General features: G+C 43.7%; 1 protein-coding gene across 1 annotated transcript in view; it reads left to right on the top strand.

The window, feature by feature from the left end:
* Positions 1 to 21,864, top strand: part of mtmr9 (myotubularin related protein 9) — a 62,477-nt gene extending 40,613 nt beyond the window's left edge. Inside the window, exons 7-10 of the mRNA XM_055635522.1 lie at positions 57 to 198; positions 5,037 to 5,257; positions 18,001 to 18,152; positions 19,037 to 21,864. Coding sequence (XP_055491497.1) covers positions 57 to 198; positions 5,037 to 5,257; positions 18,001 to 18,152; positions 19,037 to 19,200 — 679 coding nt within the window. The 3' untranslated portion in view covers positions 19,201 to 21,864. The remainder of the gene's footprint in view (positions 1 to 56; positions 199 to 5,036; positions 5,258 to 18,000; positions 18,153 to 19,036) is intronic.
* Positions 21,865 to 26,486: the final 4,622 nt, after the last annotated feature.

Genomic DNA, 26,486 nt, shown 5'->3' with positions numbered 1-26,486 from the left:
AGTATTCAACGTTATGCTTTTCTTTCCAAACATTCATTGTGTTCCTCTCGTTTTAGGGAAGGTGCATCTGTATTGGTTCATGGCAGTGAAGGGATCGACTCCACTTTGCAAGTTACCTCTCTTGCTCGCATCATCCTAGATCCACAATCAAGAACAATTAATGGATTTGAGGCATTAATTGAGCGTGAATGGTTGCAGGTATAATGGATCTAATTTGGCTGCTTGTGCTAATGGAATTGCATCATTTTAAAAAGATTAAATATAATTAGCATTTTTGTCATTGAATAGGTTACTGTTAGAAATTTTCCAACAAAGACTATTACAAAAACGGAGGTAGAAACTGAACAAACTTTATTGTGAGAGAGAGTCACACAGATCCCAAGTGTCTGTGGGAGTCCTCTCTGAGCTAATGCTGCAAACCATCTTTTATACATTGATTTAGACAAAAAAGCATCCAGACAAATAGTAATGAACAAGGACACTCAGAATTCAAAGGAAATAACATTTAGCTGTGGAAAGTTACACAGGAGCAAGATTAGCCGTTCTGCAAGTTCTGTGATAGACTATTAATCTCTTGACCGAGACCTGTCAATTACTTGTGCCCTAGGCAGTTTTGGTAAACAATCTTGTGCAGACACATAGAATACACAAGGAAATAGTTACATAAATGTTTCCATCAGTTACAGAAAATAAGTTAGAAAAAATAATTATATTTAGTACTTATCCCCATTGAGGAAAAGATTTGCTGGTGCAAAATATAATGTCTACTAGACTAAGTGGGACCCGTTGGGTCCCATGTTCACACAGGAGGGCTGGTCCCCCGACGCAATGTTCCACCTCTCCATCAATTCCACCTCTCCACCAATTACTTCAACCCAAACGACCATTAGCAGTGCATTTTTCCTTCAACCAAAACAACCATTTGCAGTGCAGTTTTACTTCAACCCAAACAACCATTTGCAGTGCATTTTTACTTCAAACCAACCATATTTTCATTTTCAAACCACATTAAGGGCACTCACAGTTGAGTAGACATGTGTTCAGTGTTATTCAGAGCTCAGAGACGTGATCCTCTGGCTTCCTCCATCTTGCAGAGACTGAGTGAGGCACACCACTTCCTGGTTTTATAGTCCCTCCCCCTCCCTCCAGCAGGGGCAGCAGAGAGAATGGCTAATTAAAAAAAAAACATTAATATCTCTGATTTGTCATCGATGGGAAAAATCATCTGGTCCCGGAAGGCGGAGGGGGGGCTCTCAGCGAGGTGGCCAAAAATGACGGCCGTAGGCGTTCTCTCAGAAATCACAGCACAGTGGGCCAAAAGCAGTCAAGATCAGACTTTTAGTAATATAGATAATCTGATTGGAGAAAGCTTGAAATGTGTTTGTCGATAACACACTCATCCACTCATTTCTTTGAATTTGGGGATAATGGTGGCATATTCATTCAGGTCTGATGATGAAACCTTGAATGTGGTCTGATTCAAAACAGTCCCATAACTGCTCCTCTGCCTCGCCTTACCAGTTCTTTGTGATCCTTTTCATCAGTGCCTCACACTTCAGTCTCTACACAGGAAGCAGCAGCCCGACCAGTTGGTCAGAAGTGAGGGCGTGGGCAGGGCCAGCCTTAAGCCGATTGGACCGATTGCTCCCAATTGGGCCTGGCGCCAATGGGGGGCCCCGCGCTAATTTTCCGTATTTCGTACGGAAATACGAATTTGCGTTGCTAAATACAATTTTTTGTTTTTTGTTTTCTTTGTTTAAACATTATCTAATACGGATTTTTATTTTATTTTTTAACGAGCGTGGATAAAAACCACTGCACCGGCCATCAGACAAAACGATGTGTTAACTAGTAGCACGTTAACAGCCAGTAGTTAACACATAGTTATACAATGTGTCATCAATTAATCGATCCACATTCCTCAGTAAATATAATTGTGTTTTGACCAAGTATTCATGACGCCCTGTGAATTTTAGTCAAAGGAACGCAACGTCATTAATACTTGGTCAAAACACAATTACACTGAGGAATGTAGATCAATGCATTGACGACATTGAGAATTTCTTAAAACTCATCATCATGGTTGAGGGCTCAGACTGCGAGTTTCTTCTTGGTGTGCAGGTTAGCCATTCAGCTACCGACCTACGTTGTGTTCTCTCTCGTTCTGTCGCCTCGGCATTCACAAAATCATTGACGTTTTGCAGTGACGGCTGCATCTGCGGTTCCTTTCTATTGGGGGGGGGGTCATTGACTTTTGTTGCCAAGGTTTTAAAGTAAAGCATAACTCACTTCCTCAATGTGCTGGACAAAACTAGAAGGTGCATTGCCCTGCACTGTTTCACAGACCTCCAATTCAAATCTCGCACGACAAACCTTCTCGGCACGGTGGCGCAGCGGTACAGTGGCTGCCTCACAGCGCCAGAGACCCGGGTTCTTTCCTGATGACCGGTGCTGTCTGTATGGAGTTTATACGTTCTCCTCGTGACCTGCATTGGTTTTCTCCGAGATTTTCCGTTTCCTCCTGCTCGCCAAAGACGTACAGGTTGTAGATTAAGTGACTTGGTACAAATGTAAATTGTGTGTGGGATAGTGTTTATGTGCAGGGATTGCTGGTTGGTGCGGGCCGAAGGGCCTGTTTCCGTGCTATATCACTAAACTAAACTTGAGCAGATAAACTATGGAAAGAAAGCACAGCATCTTTATTGGTACATTATGACTTGACGTGGATTTCAAGTCCAGCATGAGATACCTTCAAGAATGGAGCATGCATTTCTATCAGTCATAGAAACAGAAACATAGGAAATAGGTGCAGGAGTAGGCCATTCGGCCCTTCGAGCCAGCACTGCCATTCTTTATGATCATGGCTGATCATCTAAAATCAGTATCCTCGTTCCTGCTTTCTCCCCATATCCCTTGATTCCGTTAGCCCTAAGAGCTAAATCTAACTCTCTCTTGAAAACATCCAGTGAATTGGCCACCACTGCCTTCTGTGGCAGAGAATTGCACAGATTCACAACTCTCTGGGTGAAAAGGTGTTTCCTCATCTCAGTCCTAAATGGCCTACCTCCTTATTCTTAAACTGAGGCCCCTTGTTCTGGACTCCCCAGTCACTCTGGGTCAAGTCCAGGTGGAGCTGACAATGTTTGCATCTTCCACTATAAATAAAAGTCAACTGAATTACGGAAGGTTAGAGAAAGAAGTGTATTGATTTCAATAGAAGCACGGTTGACATTTGTTACAACGAGAAATCAACTTTTATTTCAAGTAATTTAAAAGTCACTTCATTAAACACGGGGACAAGCAGTGTGGAGATTGCTTTCTTCACTGCTTTCAGTGACACATCCATGGGCTCCACTGAACAATGTAATGAATATCTTCTTCATCTGACATCAACTGAGCGTTACGACAAAGAGGTCATGGATCACCTTGCAAGAAGCTCTAGCCATCATGGTTAGAGTGAAAAGCTTCACTTTTTATTGAGAAGAGCTATCATCTTATGTATTGACCTCGGCCGCTTTACCTACTCTGGTCTCAGAGCCGGTGATTCCAACCAGGGCAGCCTCCTGAATGCAGAGATGTGTGAGTTTACTGAGTCCAATGTAACAATACAATTGAGTCTGGTTTAGGTTTTTAGTTCAGAGTCAATGCTGAAGGCAGACCGAACATCTTAAACAGTCAGATACAGTGAGAAATCATGTGAAATATTCACTGAATTATATTTTAAATTAATGTACCTGCATGTTATACTGTTTAGTTTGGAGATACAGCGCAGATAGTCCACTGAGTTCGCACCGACCAGCGATTTTATTATTTTCCTATTTGTCAATTTGTGCCCGATTATTTGGTGGCCAATCAACCGCTGTCTCTAAGGGCATTGTGTCCAATCACATAATGCAGTTTAATGGTAATTAGCAGCTACGGTAAAGGTTGGAAGCCAGCGGAGCTACTGACAGTCAAACGGGAGTGGGAAGGAGAGATTCAGACAGTGTATAATCCATAGCACTTTAGTGTACAATTTCATAACACATACTAAATAGCAGGGCTGACAGACCTCGGCTAGGAACCTGGGGCTCACTAAAATTGTTCCCAATTGGGCCCCGTGCCTCCTAAGGCCGGCCCTGGGCGTGGGATGAAGCATTTGCCATTCAGAATGAAAGCATTGCAGCGGTTGATTATGTTGGGTCCTCTTCTATTGATGGTAGTTGGACAGGTACTTCAGGTTGAAGACCTCAGCGATTATGGGGAAGGTGATGGGGTATGATGTTTTGTGCCTGTTGATTGAGCAGCATAATTCCTCAAGTGCTAGCTTGATATCTGCCTGAGGTGGGATGTAAATTGCAGTCAGGATGACATCGGAGAACTCTGTCAGTAGGAGGAACTGTTGGCACTTCACTGGCAGTTTCAGGTCATGGGGGCTGGCATGGGACAAGACCTTGCAACATCCAAGTACCACAAAGAGTTCATCATGAATTGGGTACTTTTCCTTTTTCTGACATTGGCGAGTGGATAAGCCCTCAGGCTGGAGCATCATATCTAGAGACATGGGAGTGAGCCACTTCTCTGTGAAACAGAGTACACAGCAGTTCCTCATGTCCCTTTGATTCAGCTGTCTTGCTCTTGATCCTCTATCTTGTTCACTGGTGATTGTACATTGACCTGAAGGATGCTAGGGAAATTAGGGATTTGGTTGTCACGATCCCTAGCACTTTAGCCCTCCCCGGTGATCACATTTTCTTGCACAATGGAGCTCTTACCATTGCTTCCACTTGTTGTCCCTAATGCAGTAGAGTTAGATCTGTCAGGTCACTAAAGTATTTAAACGGCTTAAAAGCCCATTTCCTGCTGCTGTTGGTCTGGCTGCTGATTTCAGGTTTGAAAGGTCAAAATTCGAGTATACAAGTATTCGAGTACTCCTGCATGCTGCCTGCAAAATGTCATCTCACCTCGGACTGTCTTGTCATTATCACCTTTTGTATTGTCTGGAACATTTTTTTAACAGTTGAAAAAATTGTGTCTAACTTGCTTATGAATTTCAGGCTGGCCATCCATTCCAGCAGCGCTGTGCTCAGTCAGCCTATTCTAATTCCAAGCAGAAAAATGAAGCACCTACATTTCTCCTCTTTTTGGATTGCTGCTGGCAGATCCAGCACCAATTTCCATGTTCATTTGAGTTTAATGAACAGTTTCTAATCGTGTTGTTTGAACATGCTTACGCCTCTCAATTTGGGACCTTCTTGGGAAATAATGAAAATGAAAGGTGAGAGATTTTGTTGTGTTTTAGATCGTGATGTCAGAATACCATTGCAGTTTAATATTCGGACTTATAATATAATAATAAATTTATTTGTGTCGCACTTTTCATACAATTGAATGCAACCCAAAATGCTTTTCACAAAACACAGGTCTAAACAAAAATACAATTTATAACAGTGACATAGACAGTTATAACATAAAAAGCACAGATTTATATAAAAATATAAAATAAAAAATGCTCAACCACGGCTTAATCTCTGTATAGCTTTCTGAGCCATGGGATAAATAAGATCAGAAAACTGAATGTGTAGCTCGGTGGTATGAGAGATGTGTTTAATTCATGGGGCACTCAAATGCAGTGATTTAAAAGGGACGTGTTACAATGGAGGGACTTTATTCCAGATTGTGACCAAGTGAATCGACAAGGCCTGTTGATAAACCAAATAGTTGGTCTCTATTTTTTCAACATGGATATGTCGTAACAATAATGTTGATATGTGAAAGTCCTTCGAGAGAATAATAGGATTTTCCGCAACAACGCTCACTGGGATGTTTTGTTTAATTTCCGGATCATTAGCAGTGATTTAAAATTCCAGCTCAAGCTTTGGCCATTCTCTGTCTGGCCTACAGAGAAACTCTGGTCCATTGATGCCTGGTGCTTAAGAAGCGATCTGCTGTTAGTCCTCTGGAAGCTTCATCCGCAGGATTTTCCTTTGTGTTAAGATATTTCCATTGTGAAACATTAGTAGCTTATTAATTTCCATTAGTAGCAGCAATACAAAAGTGATTCTGTTTGCCACAAATGTTAAAAAACTTTTGTTCTCATTGTTGAAGTATTTAAGCACCGTAGTACTATCAGTCCAGAAGATAGATTCTTCCAGTTGAAGCTGTAGTTCTTTTTGCAGAAATATGGCTTCTTTAATAGCTAAGACTGTGGCAGTAAATTCCATTCTGGGAATTTTCATTTGCTTCAATGGTGCCACTCTGGCCTTTCCCATTAAGAATGCAACATATACTTCTTTGTTATCATTTTCTGGTCTTAGATAGGAAACAGCACCGTAGCCACTTTCATTGCCATCTGAGAAATGATGCAACTGTGCACTTCTGATCTTACCAAAGCTTGTAGGCTTCATGCACCGATCCACTTTGAACTCTGAGATCTTGTTAAGATCTGACAACCATTCTGGCCATCGGTGAGAGGAAGTTTGCGTTATACTTTCATCCCATTCAAGTTTTTCCTTACACGGATCCTGCAAAATCAACTTGGCTGGCAGTGTAAACGGTGATAGAAATCCCAAAGGGTCGTAAACTGAACCAATCACGGATAGGATACCCCTTCGAGTACATGGTCACTCTTGAATCGAGATTCTGAACGAACACATCTGTTTCAATGCACCAGTGCAGTCCCAATGCTCCCTGGTCTCCTTGGCTCTATCATCTGGTGGAATGCTTTCCAATACAACACGGCTGTTGCTGAGCCACTTGGAAAGCGTGAATCCTCCCTTAATTGCACAGGGAAGTCAGATGTTTTACCATTTGCATTGCTTCCTGCTCCGTAGACATGGATTTTAAGCAATCATCCACATAGAAATTATTCTTTACAGTGGCTATCACTTCTTCTGGAAAGTGAACTTTATTGTCCTCTGCAGTCTTCTTTAATGCAAATTGAGGAAATTTGGTGTGTCGCTGAATATTCTTTTGAAGTAATGTGGTGGATTGCATACTGACTTGTTGAATCATGGCCTGGTTGGGTAATTCGACCGCCAAAGAATGAAGGATGTTACAGAAAATGCTGAAACACCCAAGAATGAAGGGAGTTACAAAAAGTCCATCGCTTTTTGACCTTGCCACCATTGAAGACTTCCACAGGAACCACTGCCTCCAGAAAAATGCCTATATCAGTCACACATTCTTGTTTCACAGTTACCATCAGGAAGAAACTACCATGTTCAAGAATCAATCAATCAACCTTTATTGTCATCTTGCAAGCAACAGTTGTACAGTGCAAAATGAAAAGACGTTTCCCAGGGAATAGCGGAGCATCGCACATGAAATTTAAAACGTTTCACACATAATAACACTCAAAACAATCCAGTCCCTGATGGAACAGTATAAATAAATAGTTAAAAGCAGGTAAAACACAACGCTAAAATACAATAAACCAATCATAAAAATGTCCGGGGCAGCTGATTTGAGTGGCCAGTGCCAGTTATTAAAGTGTCCATGCCCACTGCAGAATCAAGTGACTGTGAGTACAGAGTGACTGTTTAGCAGCCTCACAGCCTGTGGTAGGAAACTGTTTAGCAGTCTTGTAGTCTGGGCTTTGATGCTTCGATATCTCTTGCCTGATGGCAGGAGATCCAGGTGTATGTGGAGGGGGTGCAGTTTGTCCTTAGCAATTCTCTGAGCTTTTTTCAGACAGCGGCTCTGGAACAGTTCTTGTACTGAGGGTAGGGAGACGCCAATGATCCTCTCTGCTCCCCTCACTACCCTCTGCAGAGCCTTCCTGTCCGAGCAGTTGCAGGTGGAGTACCACGTATTTATGCAGTATGTGAGTACAGACTCCACCATACCCCTGTAGAAAGTCCTGAGGATGTTGATGGGGAGTGAGGCCTGTTTTAGTTTCCTCAGGAAGTGCAGTCGCTGATGGGCCCGTTTGACGGTCCCAGTGGTGTTCCTGGACCAGGTGAGGCTGTCTGTAATCTGCACACCGAGGAACTTTATGCTCTCCACTCTCTCCACTGCAGTGCCACTGATGTTGAGGGGTGTATGCTTTGGCTGCGCCCTCCTGAAGTCGACAACCATCTCCTTCGTTTTGTCAACATTTAATTCTAGATTATTTTTGCCGCACCAGTCCACTAGTTGTTTTACATCCTTCCTGTACATTGATTCGTCATCTCCGCTGATGAGTCCCACCACTGTTGTGTCATCTGCGAATTTTATGATCTTATTGTCCCTGAATCTGGCAGCACAGTCAATTGTGAGCAATTTGAACAACACCGGGCTGAGCACACAGCCTTGAGGGGAGCCGGTGCTCAGCGTGATCGAGCCTGAAGTGTTCTTGCCCACACGGACTGACTGCGGTCTCTCTGTCAGAAAGTCCAAGATCCTGTGACACAGGGTGGTGTTGAGGCCCAGCAGGGTTAGTTTCTCCACAAGTCTCTGTGGGATGGTGTTAAACGCCGAGCTGAAGTCAATGTACAGGATTCTGGCGTATGTGTTATTGTTTTCCAGATGCGTGAGTACTGTGTGCAGCGTGGTAGAGATGGCATCCTCTGTAGGACGGTTGGGGCGATACACCCCCTCCAGTTTGCCTAACGATGAAGGGAGGCTGACAGTAATGTGGGGTTTCACCAGGCGTTCAAAACACTTCATTATTATTGGGGTCAGGGCGACAGGGCGGTAGTCATTTAGGTTGGCAACCACTGGTTTCTTCGCTATGGGGATTATCGTGGAAGTTTTGAGGCATGTGGGGACAATGGCTTGACTAAGGGAGATGTTAAAGATGTCTGTTAGCACATCTGCTAACTCCTCAGCACATTCCTTGAGCACACGTCCTGGGATGTTGTCGGGTCCGACTGCTTTCCACGGGTTGACCTTAGACAGGATTCTCCGTGTGTCCATTGAGTCTATGGTCAGGACTGGCTGGTCAGTTTGTAAGCAGGGGCTGGCTCTCCCCTTGGGTGTGGTGTTTGCTGCATCAAAACGTGCAAAGAAGTTGTTCAGTTCATCTGGGAGAGAAGTGTCCGTGTCAGTTACCTGCTGCCTTGCCTTGTACCCCGTCAGTGTTTGGATTCCCTTCCACATCCTCCTGGTGTCTCCTGTGTCACAGAGGTGTCCCTGGATTTTCCCCACGCAGGCACGTTTCGCTGCCCTGATTCCTTTTTCCAGTGCAGTCCTGGTAGATCGAAGAGCGGCTGTGTTACCGGCTCTGTAGGCTGCATCACGAGCCCTCAGCAGCGAGCACACCTCTGCTGTCATCCATGGCTTTTCGTTTCCAGGTGCAGTGAAGGTTTTCATGATAGTGACATCCTCGGTGCACTTGGCAATGTAGCTGGTTACAGTCTCTGCGTACTCCTCGATGTTGATGAGGTCATCATAGGATGCGGCTGTCCTGAACACATCCCAGTCAGTGTGCAGGAAGCAGTCCTGCAGTGCTGAGGCTGCTCCCTCTGGCCAGACCCTGGTGTGTTTTCTCTCCGCTCTGACTTGTTTTTGCAGAGGTCTGTAGGCTGGTGTTAAAAACACTGAAATGTGGTCCGAGTGGCCCAGGTGAGGGCGTGGGGCTGCCTTGTAAGCCTCTGGGGTGTTGGTGTAAACCAAGTCCAAGATGTTCTCTCCCCGGTCTCAAAATCCACATATTGCTTGAATTTTGGGAGCACAGTCTTAAGGCTGGTGTGATTAAAATCCCCGGCCACCACAATGAAGCTATCAGGATATTTGGTCTGGAACTCACTGATGGCGTTATGCAGGGCTCCCAGTGCTTTGTTGGCCTTAGAATTTACATTTGCACTTGGAGAAAAATATACAGTCACAACAAAAACAACGGAGAATTCCCTCGGCAGATAGAAAGGCCGACATTTCACGATGAGGAATTTTATCAACGGAGAGCAGTGTTTCCCGGCTATCGTAGCGTTCACACACCAGTCCTTGTTTATGTACAAGCACAGGCCTACACCTCGGCTCTTACCAGAGCTAGCTGCCTCTCTGTCCGCACGGAACGATGTCATTCCCTCCAGCTGTATTGCCGTGTCCGGGATATTGCCGTGGAGCCATGATTCCGTGAAAACAAACACACAGCAGTCTCTTATATCCCTGTATGTTGTCTTGAGAAGACGCAGTTCGTCAAGTTTGTTGTCCAGGGAGCGGACATTGGAGAGGAGAAGCGAGGGCACTGCCAATAGCCTCCTCCCAACAACCATCAGCCTCTTGAACCACCCTAACCACAATATTGCCTCAGCATTCCAGTAACCTGCCAAAAGAAACATTAGTTAACTTTCATGTTAGTATCATTGGGCAAAGCTCTGAATGTTATGGTGCAAATGTGCTGGATTTTGTGATCAGTAGTGAAATAACAGCACCAGTTTCTGATGTCAAACAGAAACCCACTGTTATCTTGCACTCTGTGTGGTGTGGACATCCCTGTCTCATGTTATTAGTTTTCAAGCCTCAACTCAAAGTCCCTGACCTGCAGCAACGGCTGTGTCATCAAAGTAGCTTATCATGTAATCACATTGAAGAATTCTCATGCATACCTGACGGAGGAGAGAGAAGGGAGTGTACATCTGCATATTGTATATTGGTATGAGAAAGTACATTTAAGTTAGAAGCTTTCTCATTTTCATTTTAAATGTCTCAATCAACAACTCCCTGGTCAAACATCTTATCATTTCTAGGTAGGTTTGGTGCTGATCTTTGGTGCATGTCTTTCAGCACTCCATTGATCCAGGGTGGATCTCCTGACTTGCTCAATATTGTAGAGTGAAGGATATGATGGGCCACGAGTAGAAACATAGAGAAACATGGAAACATAGAAAACAGGTGCAGGAGGAGGCCATTTGGCCCTTCCAGCCAAATTCATTGTGATCATGGCTGATCGTCCGTCAATCAATAACCCGTGCCTGCCTTCTCCCCATAGACCTTGATTCCACCAGCCCCTAGAGCTCTATCTAACTCTCTTAAATCCATCCAGTGATTTGGCCTCCACTGCCTTCTGTGACAGGGAATTCCACAAATTCACAACTCTGGGTGAAAATGTTTTTTCTCACCTTAGTCCTAAATGGCCTCCCCTTTATTCTACGACCGTGGCCCCTGGTTCTGGACTCGCCCAACATTGGGAACATTTTTCCTGCATCAAGCCTGTCCAGTCCTTTTATAATTTTATATGTTTCTATAAGAACTCCCCTTCATCCTTCTAAACTCCAGTGAATACAAGTCTAGTCTTTTCAACCTTTCCTCATATGACAGTCCCATCATCCCAGGAATCAATCTCGTGAACCTATGCTGCACTGCCTCAATCACAACGATGTTTTTCCTCAAATTAGTAGACCAAAACTGTACACAATACTCCAGATGTGGTCTTCCCAGAGCCCTATACAACTGCAGAAGAACCTCTTTACTCCTATACTGAAATCCTCTTGTTATGAAGGCCAACATTCCATTAGCTTTCTTCACTGCCTGCTGTACCTGCACGCCAACTTTCAGTAACCGGTGTACAAGGACACCCAGGTCTCACTGTACCTCCCCCTTACCTAACCCCATTGAGATAATAACCTGCCCCCTTGTTTTTGCCACCAAAGTGGATAACCTCACATTTATCTATATTATACTGCATCTGCCACGCATCTGCCCACTCACCCAACCTATCCAGGTCATCCTGCAACCTCCTAACATCCTCTTCACAGTTCATGCTGCCACCCAGCTTTGTGTCAGCCGCAAACTTGCTAGCGTTGCTCCTAATTCCCCCCATCCAAATCATTAATATATATGGTAAACAGTTGCAGCCCCAACACCGAGCCTTGTGGCACTCCACTCGCCACTGCCTGCCATTCTGAAAAGGACCCGTTCACTCCTGCTTTTTGCTTCCTGTCTGCCAACCGATTTTCTATCCACGTCAACACCCTACCCCCAATACCATGTGCTCTAATTTTAGTCACCAGTCTCCCATGTGGAACTTTATCAAAGGCTTTCTGAAAGTCTAGATACACTGCATCCACTGGCTTCCCTTCATCCATTTTACTTGTCACATCCTCAAAAAATTCCAGAAGATTAGTCAAGCATGATTTTCCTTTCATAAATCCATGCTGACTTGGACTAATCATTTTACTGCTATCCAAATGGCCCATTATTACCTCTTTAATAATTGACCAGCATCTTTCCCACCACCGAAGTCGAGCTAAGTGGTCTGTAATTCCCCGTTTTCTCTCTCGCTCCTTTCTTGAAAAGTGGGGTAACATTAGCTATCCTCCAATCCCCAGGAACTGATCCTGAATCTATTGAACATTGGAAAATGAACACCAATGCATCCACTATTTTTAGAGCCACCTCCCTGAGGACCCTGGGATGCAGACCATCAGGCCCAGGGATTTATAATAATAATAATAATAATACATTTTATTTATGGGCGCCTTTCAAGAGTCTCAAGGACACCTTACAAAATTTTATCAGGTAGAGGAAAAACATGTAAGGGGAATGAAATAAATAGTAGAGACATGACTAGTACACAAAGTAAAGACAGAATTCAATTCAAAACACAATGTGAGGCAATTAATGCACAGATGAAAAGGGAGGGGGACGTGGGGCTAAGGATAGGCAGAGGTGAAGAGATGGGTCTTGAGGTGGGACTGGAAGATGGTGAGGGACACGGAATTGCAGATCAGTTGGGGGAGGGAGTTCCAGAGCCTTGGAGCTGCCCTGGAGAAGGCTCTGTCCCCAAAACTGCGGAGGTTGGATTTGTGGATGGAGAGGAGACCGGCTGATGTGGATCTGAGGGACCGTGAGGGTTGGTAGGGGAAGAGAAAGTCAGTGAGATATGGGGGGGCCAGATGGTGGAGGGCTTTGTAGGTGAGGATCAGGATTTTGTAGGTGATCCGGTGGGAGATGGGAAGCCAGTGAAGTTGTTTGAGGACTGGAGTGATGTGATGCCAGGATTTGGTGTGAGTCGGGGGTGCGTTCTGGACCAGTTGGAGTTGGTTAATGTAGGTGGAGCTGATGCCAAGGAGAGGTGAGTTGCAATAGTCTAGTCGGGAGGAGATGAAGGCATGGATGAGTCTTTCAGCAGCGGGAGGTGTGAGAGAGGGTCTGAGTTTTGCGATGAAGCGGAGATGAAAGAAGGAGGTTTTAATGACATGGCGGATGTGAGGCTCAAGGGAGAGGGTGGAATCAAAGATCACGCCAAGGTTGCGGGCCTGGGGAGATGGGGAGACAGTGGTGCCGTCGATGGCGAGAGTGGGGTTATTGATTTTGCCGAGTGTGGCTTTGGAGCCTATGAGGAGGAATTCTGTCTTATCGCTGTTGAGTTTGAGGAAGTTATGTTGCATCCAGGTTTTTATAGCTGACAAACAGGAGTTGATATGGGAGGGGGGGGGGGGGGGTTGTGGGGGGATTTAGTGCCGAGGTATGTCTGGGTGTCATCGGCGTAACAGTGGAAGTCAAGGTTGAAGTGGCGGAGTATCTGACCAAGGGGGAGGATGTAGATGATGAGGAGGAGGGGGCCGAGTACGGAGCCTTGGGGAACGCCTTGAGTGACTGTGGCTGTAGCAGAGGTGTGGTTGTGGAGAGAGATGAAGTGGGATCTGTTGGAAAGGTAGGAACGGAGCCAGCTGAGTGCAGAGCCTTCAATGCCGAGGTCTTTGAGTCTGGTGAGCAGGATGTTATGGTTCACTGTATCGAAGGCTGCGCTCAGGTCGAGGAGGATGAGGATGTTGAGGGAACCAGTGTCAGCAGAGGTGAGGATGTCTTTGAGGAGACTTTATCATCCTTCAGTCCTATTAGCCTACCCAATGCTATTTCTCGCCTAATGAAAATTTATTTCAGTTCCTCTACCTCCTTAGATCCTCTGTCCTCCAGTACTTCTGGGAGATTGGTTGTGTCTTCCTTAGTGAAGACAGATCCAAAGTACCTGTTCAACTCTTCTGCCATTTCCTTGTTCCTCATAATAATCTCACCCGTGTCTGCCTTCAAGGGACCCACATTTGATTTTGCTATTATTTTCCCTTATCTAAATAAGCTTTTACTGTCCTTCTTTATATTCCTGGCCAGCTTCACCTCGTACTTCCTCTTTTCAGCCCGTTATGTCCGTTTTGTTTCCTTCTGTTGTCCTATGAAAGTTTCCCAATTGTCTGGCTTCCGGCTACTCTTTGCTGTGCTATACATCTTTTCTTTTCGTTTCATTCTATCCCTAACTTCTTTTGTCAGCCACAGTTGCCTCCTGCTCCCCTGAAAATCTTTCTTCCTTTTTGGAATGAAATGATGCTGCGTCTTCCGGATTATGCCCAGAAATTCCTGCCATTGCTGTTCCACCGTCATTCCTGCTAGGTTCCCTTTCCAGTCTACTTTGAAAAAAAAATGAAATGATTCAATTTATTGTCATTGTCAGTGTACAGTACAGAGACAACGAAATGCATTTTTAGCATCTCCCTTGAAAGGGAGACACAGGGCGTTGCGGTGTGCCCGCGCCTGCCGCCGTAACATTCCATTACAGGCAAAGGTGGGTGAAGTGTCTTGCCCAAGGACACAACGACAGTATGCACTCCAAGCGGGATTTGAACCGGCTACCCTCCGGTCGCCAGCCGAACTCTTAGCCCATTGTGCTATCTGTCGTCAGCTCCCCTCTCATGCCTTCATAGTCCCCTTTGTTCAACTGCATCACTGACACTTCCGATTTAACCTTCTCCTTCTCAAATTGCAGATTAAAACTAATCATATTATGATCACTACCTCCAAGCGGTTCCTTGACCTCGAGTTCTCTTATCAAATCTGGTTCATTGGACAACACTAAATCCAGAATTGCCTTTTCTCTGGTCGGCTCCATTACAAGCTGCTCCAATAATCCATCTCGGAGGCACTCTACAAACTCTCTTTCTTGGGGTCCTGAACCAACCTGATTTTCCCAGTCTACCTGCATATTGAAATCCCCCATCACCACAGTGGCATTACCTTTTGTTACATGCCAGTTTTAACTCCTGCTGCAACTTACACCCTACATCCGGGCTACTATTTGGGGGTCTGTAGATAACACCAATTAGTGTCTTCTTGCCTTTGCAATTCCTCAACTCAATCCACAGTGACTCTACCTCGTCAGTCCCTATGTCTTCCCTCGCAAGGGACTGAATTCCATCCTTCACCAGTAGAGCTACCCCCCCCCTCTGCCCACCTGCCTGTCCTTTCCATAGGATGTATAACCCTGAATATTAAGTTCCCAGGCCCGATCCTCCTGCAGCCACGTCTCAGTAATCTCCACAATGTCATATCTACCAACCTCTAACTGAACCTCAAGCTCATCTACTTTACTTCTTATACTTCGCGCATTCATATACAATACTTTTAATTCCTTACGCATCTCACCTTTCACATCGATCCCTATTACACTTGGCCATACGCTACTATCCCTTTGTAAGCTTTCTTTCCCGTTATTTCTGTGGTCATTAACTATCCCTTTACTCCCTTTCCCTTTAACTCCGTCCTTGACTATCCCATTTGACACCCCACCCCCCCCCCCCCCCCCCTTATTTAGTTTAAAACCACCTGTGTCGCAGTGGCAAACCTGCCTGCCAGAATGCCGGTCCCCCACCTGTTAAGGTGCAATCCGTCCCTTTTGTACAGTTCCCCCTTACTCTAAAACAGATCCTAGTAAACAGGTTATGTTGGTATACATTCCTGTGATGGTTATGATGGTATATATTGCTGATGATATTTGACAATGTCTCTTGGATATCCAATTTTGATCAACGTTTCTTTTGGTAGCTTTTGAGTGGAACATAACGGAAGATGTTCTCAGTTTGAGGCTTTGTGTCATAGAGCCAGGCATTTCGGCCCACTTGTCCATGCTGACCAAGTTGGCATATTGGGCTAGATGCATTTGGCCCATACCGCTCTAAACCCTCCCTATCCATGTGTCAGTCCAAATAACGTTTAAAGTTATAATTATATCTGCTTCTGTAGCTTCCTCTGGCAGCTCATTCCAGATATAGATAACCATCTGAGTGGAAAAAGTTGTCCCGAAGGCTTCTCTTAAATGTCTCCCCTCTCGTCTCAAACCTATGACCTATTGTTTTAGAATTCTCTGCCCTGCAAAAAATATTGAGCATTCACTTTACCCAATGCTCCTCATGACCTTGTGCATTCTTGGCCTAGCCTTTCCAACATCTCCCTATAACTCAAGCTCACAAGCCCATTTAAAATTCTAATTAATCTCTTCTGCACATATTGCAATTTAATGACATTCTCCCTGTAGCTGGGCGACTGGAACTGTACATAGTATTGCAAGTAAGGTCTCGCCAATTACTTGTACAGCTGCATCTTGTCTCAAATTTTGCACTCGACACCCCTCCCAATAAGCCAGTTCGGTATTCCGACTGCGCATGCACAGGTCATGGGTCGCTCGGGATAAAGGGTGCAGACCTGCGTCTCGTCCCTAACCAACCGGCGCTGGGCCGTCCCTGTCCCTTCCCGAGTGTCCCGTCCAGGGGCGGCAGCTGGATGGGAGCAGCAAAGCGCGGGGGGGTGGGCGCGCCGGCTCCAGGTCGGCTCTGCCTGTTCCGCCGGAGCGGCGACCCAGGCCCGCAGGCAGCACGGAAAAAGAGCACCAACCCCAGCCGTCTCGCCGGCAGGACAAGCAGAGTCGAGCTGGGGCTAACGCCTCCCCTCCTCGCTGGCTGCGGGCGTGCGCCGACACTCGCGTCCGCGGACCTCTGGATAGAAGACCCTCCTTCAGACTTCCTACACATTAGACTTTTGCGCCGTGGTTGGGATAGATGGGAGCGGGGATTTCCACGGGTGCAAGGAACAAAGAGTGGTTGGATCCCAGCTTCAGCTCAACCAACATCGGTCACATTATCCGGATAGGCAGCGTGGGATCAGGAGCTGATAAGAAGCATCAGCGAGGATCTGGAATCCTAGTCGGCCGCCGCTGAGTAGTGGGGTCGAGGCAGCAGCGGGGTCGAGGGAGACCCGGGGAACAGAAGTGTCAGTTCTTTCAGCGGAGAGGCACCAGCTACTGCGGCCCGCTCACTTGTCGGGCGCTGAATCCTTGATCCCGGGATCCAACCACTCTCACCAAAATGCCGGTGTACAACGAGGATGGTACGGACACTCAGTTCACTCAACGCAAACTTTAGGTCATTTGTTCCTTGCGCCCGCAGAAATCTCCATCGCGGTCGAGACGAGGGGGTTCTGAAGTTGCATTCTTTCGATTGAGGAAATTTTCTCAAATCTAGATGCAACGAGCCTTGGCTTTACCAGTGGTTGTCTGTCTAACTGAAACCTCTCCCCCACCTCTCACCGTCTCTCCCTGTCTCCCACTCGAATCTGCCTCATCTCTCTCGCTGTTATACCCCGCTCTCCCCCGCTACCAGGCACCCCGTTTGCTTTTTTTATTCTGACTGACTGACAAATCCCATGATTCCTTGCATTTTTCCGAATACCGAACTGGCTTATTAAGGCAAGTGTGCCAAACGCTGCCTTCACCATACTCTGCACTTGACTCGCCACTGTTAGATCACCATGTACCCAGGTCTCTGTTCTGCAAAACTGTCCAGGACTGGTCAATGGTGATGATGACATCATTCTTGATGGTAGACATTGAGTGTCTCCTATCTTTGCTACTTTTGATGCCTCTTCCATGTGTGGTGCAATATGGAGCACTGACTCATCAGTTGAGGAGAACAGAATTCGCAATCAGAAGGTAACCTTGCTTATATTTGATCTGATGCCGTGAGACTACATGAAGTCTCATGTCAAATTGGAAGGCTACTCCTTTTTATCTGTGTGCCAGAGGGGTGTTGCCTCTGGTGTATCTGTATGGTTTGTTTGTTCAGGCCCCTGAATTACATGTAACTTAAATGCTGCATCACCAGCATAAGAGGTTCAGGAGAGAGCAATTTCAGATATATGATATGAAGTGTGATGTACAAGAGTGGGAATTTCATTTGTTGTGTGTGGCCTGATTAAAGCGAAGCTCTGGTAAAATAAATTTGTATAATTTGAATACATACAAAGAGTAATTAAATATGATTTTCCTTGTTCTAGACGAAAACTAAAGCTTCAGCAGAAGACTGTCTCACTGTGGTCTTGGGTGAATAGACCAAAAGAGTTGGAAAAGTACTTTAACCCTCTCTATGAAGCGAATAGCCTGGTAATCTGGCCTTCGGTGGCACCACAAAGTTTACAGCTTTGGGAAGGTGATTTTGTTCAACTTGAAATTGTGACTTTTTTCAATTTTTATTTCCAAGGATTGCCTGGGAACGTTCAGTGGATGTTCTTTTAATTCATATAATGCAATTATTTTATATTATTTGAGATGGGGTTGTGTGGGTAAAACATGGCAATTTACTACTTCATGAAGCCAGTGCTTCCACTTGTTTTGAAGTTAGTTTTATGACATTGTAGTTATTTTGGATATATGGGGGTATGGGATTCACTTACTTGGGCTGCTGATATCTATAAGTGTAATGCATACAATTTTATGTCAGGTTCAATACTCATTTGGGATTGGTGGTGCTAGTGCTTAATTGCTGATCGAGTAATCCAGAATATCAATCCAGTGACACAATTTTAATTCTCACATGGACTCTACGTTTTGGTTCTTAAACTGATGGGCAATTAGAAAATAGCAAATAGGTGCAGGAGGAGGCCATTTAGCCCTCTGAGCCATGAAATAAAGATGGAGATGCTTGCAATAGAAATTAACAAACACCCCAGAAAAGAGCAGAAATAGCAGAAACTTGCGGGCGCGTCCTGATCTAAGAATAAAACCAACTTGTTTATTAATGCTCTTCTTGGAAGGAAATCTGCCACTCTTATCTGATCTATATGTAACACCCCCCCCCCCCCTTTGAATGTGCATATCTTGAATTTGCATTACACAGAGAAAAACTGGATAGATTTTCAAACTCTTCAAGAAGGCAATAGATTGTCTATCCTGGTTAAATTGATTCTGCACTTTTCAGTCAATTATAGAGGGCACTTTCCTGATTTATAGTTGCTGTAGACTGTAGACAATTAAGCCAAAAATTGTAAAGATTGGGGATATTCTGATGGTAATTTATTCAATTTTTAATTGTAGGTGTATTTCTCCGATGGAATCGTTCTTCAAAATACCTGGATGAGGCCTGGGATGAAATAATTCATATTATTGAGTACAATAAGGATTTACAAGCAAAAGTAAATGTTCTTCGACGCCAGCTAGCTGAACTACAAACAGACGATGGAGAACTTGAAAGTCCTTAAACTACTGCAAATTTATTAATTATTACATTTACTCTCTTGAAAAAGTAACACTTTGTATATGATGCTGTGCATGGGTTAGTTCTTAAACACATTTGAACTCTGCAGTAAGATTAAATGTAGGACCCTAGGTATTAGTTACATGGTAATAATTCAGGTGCCCTAAAACAGTTTTTGAGGAGGAATATTTTTCAGTACGATTTTAACGTGAAATCTGCAGATTGAGTTGCTGACCATTTAATTTCAGGACCGATTAATCAGTCAAATACTGCACGTATTGAAAGGCAATTCCTTATCTTGCCTGTGCTTCTCGTTATCTTATTGTAATGTCGCTTCTTCTGGCTTCATCCTTATATAAAGTGTGAACAAATTACTGAATGTGGGAACAGTTAAATAATCAAATTATTGAATCCGAAGGATCACTGAGTTATTGAAATATTTATTGAATTGCTTAATACTTTGGGAATTTGTCAGTCTAATTCTAGTTTAATTTGCCTTCAGTTGTTGCACCTCAATTTATCTGTACTTTGGAACAAAATGGGTTTCCTTGGAAAATACGGTTCAACCAGTATCTACTGAAATTTGCTCATGTAGAAACATTGCACCTACTACATGTCACAAATAATGATTTCTGCTAACACTGCCAAATTGCTATTAACAGATGTGCAGACCTATTTGTTACCATTTGAAACCTTAGAAACACATCCTAATGCTCATTATACTAATATGTGGGCGAAATCGGAGGCATTGAAGAGCATAATTCTACTGAATGGAAAATATTTTTGTTTAAGTGAATAGTGTAAATGATTATCATTGCTTGATTACTATTATCATGTATAATGAAAACATGAATTGATCATCGTATTTTAGTTTGATATGACCAAACTAGCCGCTAGTGGAAAGTTGTTGAATGAACAAAGACAACAATAATATTATAAAAGGCACATCTTGATAATATCAAGAACTTCAAATGGGCAGAAATATCTACATGGATGTAATCTATTTCTGAATTGAGATACCATTGTTTGCACTTTATGAAGAATATACTTTAGTTATATCATTGTCTGGTGGTAACTCTGCTCTTCTGTAGAAATCTGTATAGACTCCTGAGTTGCACAATTCAACAGTCATTTTGATGAAGGGACTGTGGCTATCTGAATTTGAAAATACACTAGATGCCCACTTCTGACAAACAATCATTTCCAGTCATTATTTGTATTAGCACTTTATCCTTCTAACAGAGGGATCCAAATTGAAATTTTAACTTGCATATGCTGCTTCTATTCTGTTGGCATTGCTCCTATATAAATATTTGAAAGGATTTTGAAGTAGTTGATGATAAAGCAGTGACATTAGTATAGGACATTAATCACACAACACATCCTTATCTGTGCAGGTGCTTATTTTGCTGATCATTGAATGAAATAACCATAGCACACTTTAAGTATATTTATGCCTTAATTACACTACATTTGTTAAAATTGGGTATTTTGGATGGTAATGCTATAAAATTAGAAATGTCCTTGGAGGTTTTTTTTATATTGTTTCCCAGTATACTAACTTGATATACTAATATTTGTAAAGTATGAATCGGATAATTGAATAAATGTTTGAGCAGTTGAAGAAAAATAGAATAAATCTTTTAAAGGTGTGGTCTCATCAATAGAATTGAGATATTAATGATATTCTTCAACTTCTCATTTGTAAAGTTTTTTTATTCACGACCCCTCCCCCCCCCCCCCCCCCCCCCCCCCTTTCCCACTGTTAAATCTTACCACATCGCCCAAGGGGATAAATGGAGGCCTCTTCCTTTCAGGAGCGAGTTCAATTTAAAGCTTGGGGGTTACAAATAGTCTACAACTGGGTAACTTGAAGTTAGTGTGACTGTTGCTGATACAATTTTGTGAAGAGTCGTGTTAATACTTTTAGAAAATAATGTATGGTTCCCCATTTATATTCGATTAAAGATGAGTGTGTTCAAGTACTGGTGAGTGTAATTTTTGCACATGACAACATGATTTTCAAACATGATGTGAATGGTTCTTTTTAGATTGCTTCGGAAGCTATCGCTTGCTTTTCTGATAGTTGTCCCTCTTGCTTTCATTTGCTATTGGAATTTGCTTATCAGTGTTAATGGGGAATTTTACAAAGGATGCAATTTATTCTCAGTAATTAATCTCTAATGAACTCGAGTAAACCTTAAAAGGCTGTGTCAATATTTGTAAAACATTCTATGTTAAGTTCTGAAATCCTATCAAATCATTCTGTCGTACTGTATGGCCAATGTAGTGCATATGAATACAACTGACTTCAATCTGTCTGATTATGTGAACCAGGTGGTTGGAGGTGATACAATATTTAAAGATAATTTCAGTTGTCTTTGTCCGAATTTAGCCAATTGTTTACTTCGCTTATGTGGGTTTTTTTTTTAAATCATGTGTTGAAATATGTTCATAAACAAGCTATGCTCTGTGAACTGTTATTGATGGTTATGTGCTGACTAAATTACGCAATGCATGCATTGACAGGAAATGTTAATTTTGACATTAAATATTTTAAGTACATGACCCCATCTGCTTTGTTCATTCACACATATGTTCAACAAAATCATCTTTGCATTATTTTAATTTGTCTTTTTGAAATAAAAGTTACAAATTCTGTTCATAAGTTGCATTTTTTTAATTGAAATCTTATTTATAATCAGTTAATTGAAAATATTATGAATGATACATCAGTGTAACTAAATAAGCTAATTGCATACCATGTTATCCACAGAGTGTGTTCTGGACCTCATCACTCCCCAGCACTAACAGTATAGATCTTGAATCCAAGTTTTCAGACATTTAATTGTGCTCATGTTCTGGTTATTATCTATATATATATTGCAGGTAACTGCATCCTTTGTTAGATCGCTGCATTTAGAAGATCTGTACAGATCTGTAAATCTGATTATGTAATTTTATCCTTGTGCTGCTAAGGTTTTATGATGACTTACAAAAGCAAAGTTTAGACATCTGATTCAGCTTGTTCTTCCATAAGAGTCAATGAACCAAAATTGCACCTTTTATTAAGCATTATTTGTTTAGAAGAAATATTTTCCTTTAGGAGAAGCTAAATGTGATGGAAATATTTGTACTATAAAGCATTTTCAGAGATTGTAATGGGATTTTTTGGAGCTTATACAAGTTGTGTTTTCCAACTGAAGTGAAAAAAAATGTTGAGGTTGATGACTGAATAATATTGTAGGACATTTTGCAAAAGAATTTAAATGAGATTTTTATTTTTATTTGAATTTTTAAAATTTGTGGCATTCAATTAGTCTTGTTATACTGAAGCCACCTTACCCACGATTTGAAGAATTGGAACAACAAAATAAGCTCTCTTCCTCTTTAGTTGTCCCGCAGATTCAAGGAGGAATTATTCCACTGTGATTTGTGTGTTACTGAGAAGCCTGGTGAGCCCAATGTATGAGCCATAGACTCTTCCCCTGATGGGACAGGTGGTTAATTTGAGAGGGAGGTCTGCTGCTGCTTCTACGATATACATGGGTTCGCTGTGCCCTTATGATACATGGTTTTAAAGGGGTGGAAGATTGCAACCTTCGCGTGGTCGCCCTGTTTGACTAATGCAATCAACCCCGGCGTGCACAGTCAAATAAGATCAAATAGAACAAGTTGGCCTACAACTTTAGGCTGTGCACGCCATATGCAAGAAGAAGATGGTTTTAAAGTTTTTAATCTTGTCCCCAATGCTGCTCAACTTTGAGATTCATTGGCCATAGATTCCCAGGAGTCAGTGTGCATGTGGCTTTTTTTTTTTGGAGAGTTTTGAGCATATCCTTGAATCTTTTCGTTTATGTGTCTGGTAATACCTGACAATGATATGGCTTAGCATAGGCACTATAATGCTTGTTAACCCACTTTGCCCAATACGATCAATGCAACAATAGGAACATTTTGATGTACCTGCAGGCCATATTGTAAAACCAAATATCTCAAGGTTTGACAATGCAGGGGCTTGTTAACTGAAAGCTTTGTAATTTTTATGCATAAATTGAATTAACATTTTTCCAATAAATCATACTGTTTTTTGGGGGTATTAGTACTTTTGGTATTCTGCTTGCAAGTTACAGTTGTATTTATTCAATTAGGCCCCTCCTAAAAAGCATTTCATAAAGTGAACTACATTTCCCTCTTCATCTCATACTGAACTCTGTTCCAACCTCCGGGTCATGAAAGAAGAGAGAGAAATTACATCGAGCAGCAGTGGAGGCACAAAGGAAATATGCATATTAGTTTCAATGTGTGAATCCGGTTACAGGTAGATAATTGTCATTGTATGAGGAAAGTGATGGGCTCCATCTAGTGAGGGGCAGTCAGCATTTGGGTGGAACCTGCTCCTAGGACCGCATTGGGTTGTGTTGGGGGTTAGAGGGAGGTCACCTTCCCAGCCTAGTTGTGTGATCAGTGCTTGGCCTTGTCAAAGAAAGACTTCAGAGGAAGGACTGCAGCTGGTGCCTAATAGAAACCACAAGATGAGTATAACTTACCACTGAAACAACTGCAGACATATTGCGAAATTAGTTATTTTGAAATTCAACATTTTTTGCTGGTTATCTGTCACGTCCGCAATGAAATTATTTAATAATCTGCAATTTACAGCATTCTCCAGATGAATTTGAATAAAAGTACACGGTGTACCATTTTTATAATAATCTAATAACATTTTAATGAAACTATTAAAATAAAATGAAGCATTATATTATAACTACCTGTACTAAATTGTGTTCAGTATTGTTGTACCTATTAAGTGAGTGGTAAAAAACACCTTGTAATCCATGATTTCTTTCCTCCAAATAATTTATTTGGACGATTCATCATGATTTTATGAAAAAATCTTGGGAGTGTTGGCAACATAATAACAATGTGAGATACAGGCTGGGATTCCATGGACCGGCAGTAACTCATTTAAAAGCAAATTATCACTAGTTTCTCAATCTACTGTTAACATCATGTTTCAGACGATCAACTTGTATCATATACAATTAAATATCAATACAAAGGTAAAAACTTTATAAGTAATTTTGTTGAGGCAGTAATAAACTCATTTTAGTCCTTATTGAGATTCGATAGACATCATGAAACTGCATTGCTTGAAACACTGAATGAGTGCATTAATAAAAATCAAACATTCAAATGTTTTTACTGCTGGTGATAGGTTTAGAAGAATGTATGAGACTATGTTGATCGGAAATGTTAACCTCTAGATGCTGTCAGATTTGTGTTTCCAATCTTTTTTAATTCTGGAATATTTGGTTTTTTTAGGAATGACTGGTTTGTTTTCTTTAATTTGGTTATAAGCTAGTAATCAGTTTTGATAGTTTCCACAATCACAATGATGCACGTTATTTATTTGCGCTGGAGACAACGGCCAGTGTGGATGCGGTGGATGCAGGTTGGGGTATTGCAATCCGCTGAAGATCCTACAGCAGCCAGGTGAGTGAGCAGATACGGAACACCCAGTCCAAACTCGACTCCATCGACCCGGTGCCACACGCACGCCTGACCTTAAAGTGAGAAAATAAGAAATTATATCTTGGGTTGAGATCAGAGTTTTTAAGAGTCATAGAGTGATACAGCATGGAAATGGGCCCTTTGGCCCAACTTGCCCATACTGGCCAACATGTCCCAGCTACACTAGCCCCACCTGCCTGTGTTTGGTCCATATCCCTTCAAACCTGTCCTATCAATGTACCTGTCTAACTGGTTCTTAAATGTTGGAATAGTCCCAGCCTCAACTATCCTCTGTGTTCAAGAAGGAACTGCAGATACTGGAAGATCGAAGGTACACAAAATTGCTGGAGAAACTCAGCGGGTGCAGCAGCATCTATGGAGCGAAGGAAATAGGCGACGTTTCGGGCCGAAACCCTTCTTCAGACCCTGAAGTCTGAAGAATGGTTTCGGCCCGAAACATCGCCTATTTCCTTCGTTCCATAGATGCTGCTGCACCCGCTGAGTTTCTCCAGCAATTTTGTGTACCCTCAACTATCCTCTGTCAGCTCGTTCCATACACCCACCAGCCTTTGTGTGAAAAGAGATTTGAGACCTGGAAGTTGCAAGATAGCACCATAGATAGATAGATAGATAGATCCTTTATTGTCATTCAGACCTTACGGTCTGAACGAAACTATGTTGCCTGCAGTCATACACAGAATCAATAATAACAAAACATACAATAAACACCAATTAAACATCCACCACAGTAAGTTCACCAAGCACATCCTCACTGTGATGGAGGCAAAGTCTTAGTTTCCATCTCTTCCCTCCTTGTTCTCCCTCTGCGCTGAGGCGGTCGATCCAGGCCGGAGATGCCGCTCTCCAGTCCAGCGGACCTCCGTGGTGATGTCGCCGCTGCCGAAAGCCAGAACGCCGTCTCCGCTCCGAGACGGCCCGCCACAGCATCAGCTCCGGGCCGCCGCCCCAGCTCCAGGTCCTGCAGTCTCCGCACCGGGCCGCTGCCCCAGCTCCAGGCCGATGCCCCAGCTCCAGGTCGCTGCCCCAGCTCCGGGTCCTGCAGTCTCCGCTCTGGGCCGCTGCCCCAGCTCCAGGCCGCTGCCCCAGCTTCTGGTCCTGCAGTCACTGCTCCAGGTCCCGCCGTGTCCGCTCCGGGCCGCCGCCCCAGCTCCAGGCCGATGCCCCCAGCTCCAGGTCGCTGCCCCAGCTCCGGGTCCTGCAGTCTCCGCACCGGGCCGATGCCCCAGCTCCAGGTCGCTGCCCCAGCTCCGGGTCCTGCAGTCTCCGCTCCGGGCCGCCGCCCCAGCTCCAGGGCGATGCCCCAGCTCCAGGCCGCCGCCCCAGCTTCGGGTCCCGCAGTCTCAGCTCCGAGCCCCGCTGCATCAGCCCCAGGCCGCCGCCGAAAGCCAGAACGCCGCACCAGCAAGTCGGGCCACCGCTACTCAGCCCCGAAGACGGCCAGCCTCTCGTTGGTAAGTCCTGGCTGGCTCTGCCTCCGGAGCCTCGGGGTCAGTCACAGGCTGGAGGCCGCCAGCTCCGCCATTAGGCCTCAACGCAGACGGAGGCAGAGAAGGGGGATACGACATGAAAAAGTCGCATTCCCCCGAAGGAAGAGACAGAGAACATGTTCCACCCCCTCTAACACAACCCAACAAACCAAAACCCAACCAAAACAAGACAAAAAAAAACAACAGAAAAAAGTAAAGACAGACGGACTGCAGGCGAGCCGCAGCTGTTAACAGCGCCGCCACTTCCGGACCATAAGATGGGAACTCT

The sequence above is a fragment of the Leucoraja erinacea genome, chromosome 5 (assembly GCF_028641065.1).
Source record: "Leucoraja erinacea ecotype New England chromosome 5, Leri_hhj_1, whole genome shotgun sequence".
Lineage (NCBI taxonomy): Eukaryota > Metazoa > Chordata > Chondrichthyes > Rajiformes > Rajidae > Leucoraja > Leucoraja erinaceus.
This window is presented reverse-complemented; position numbering and strand designations above follow the sequence as displayed.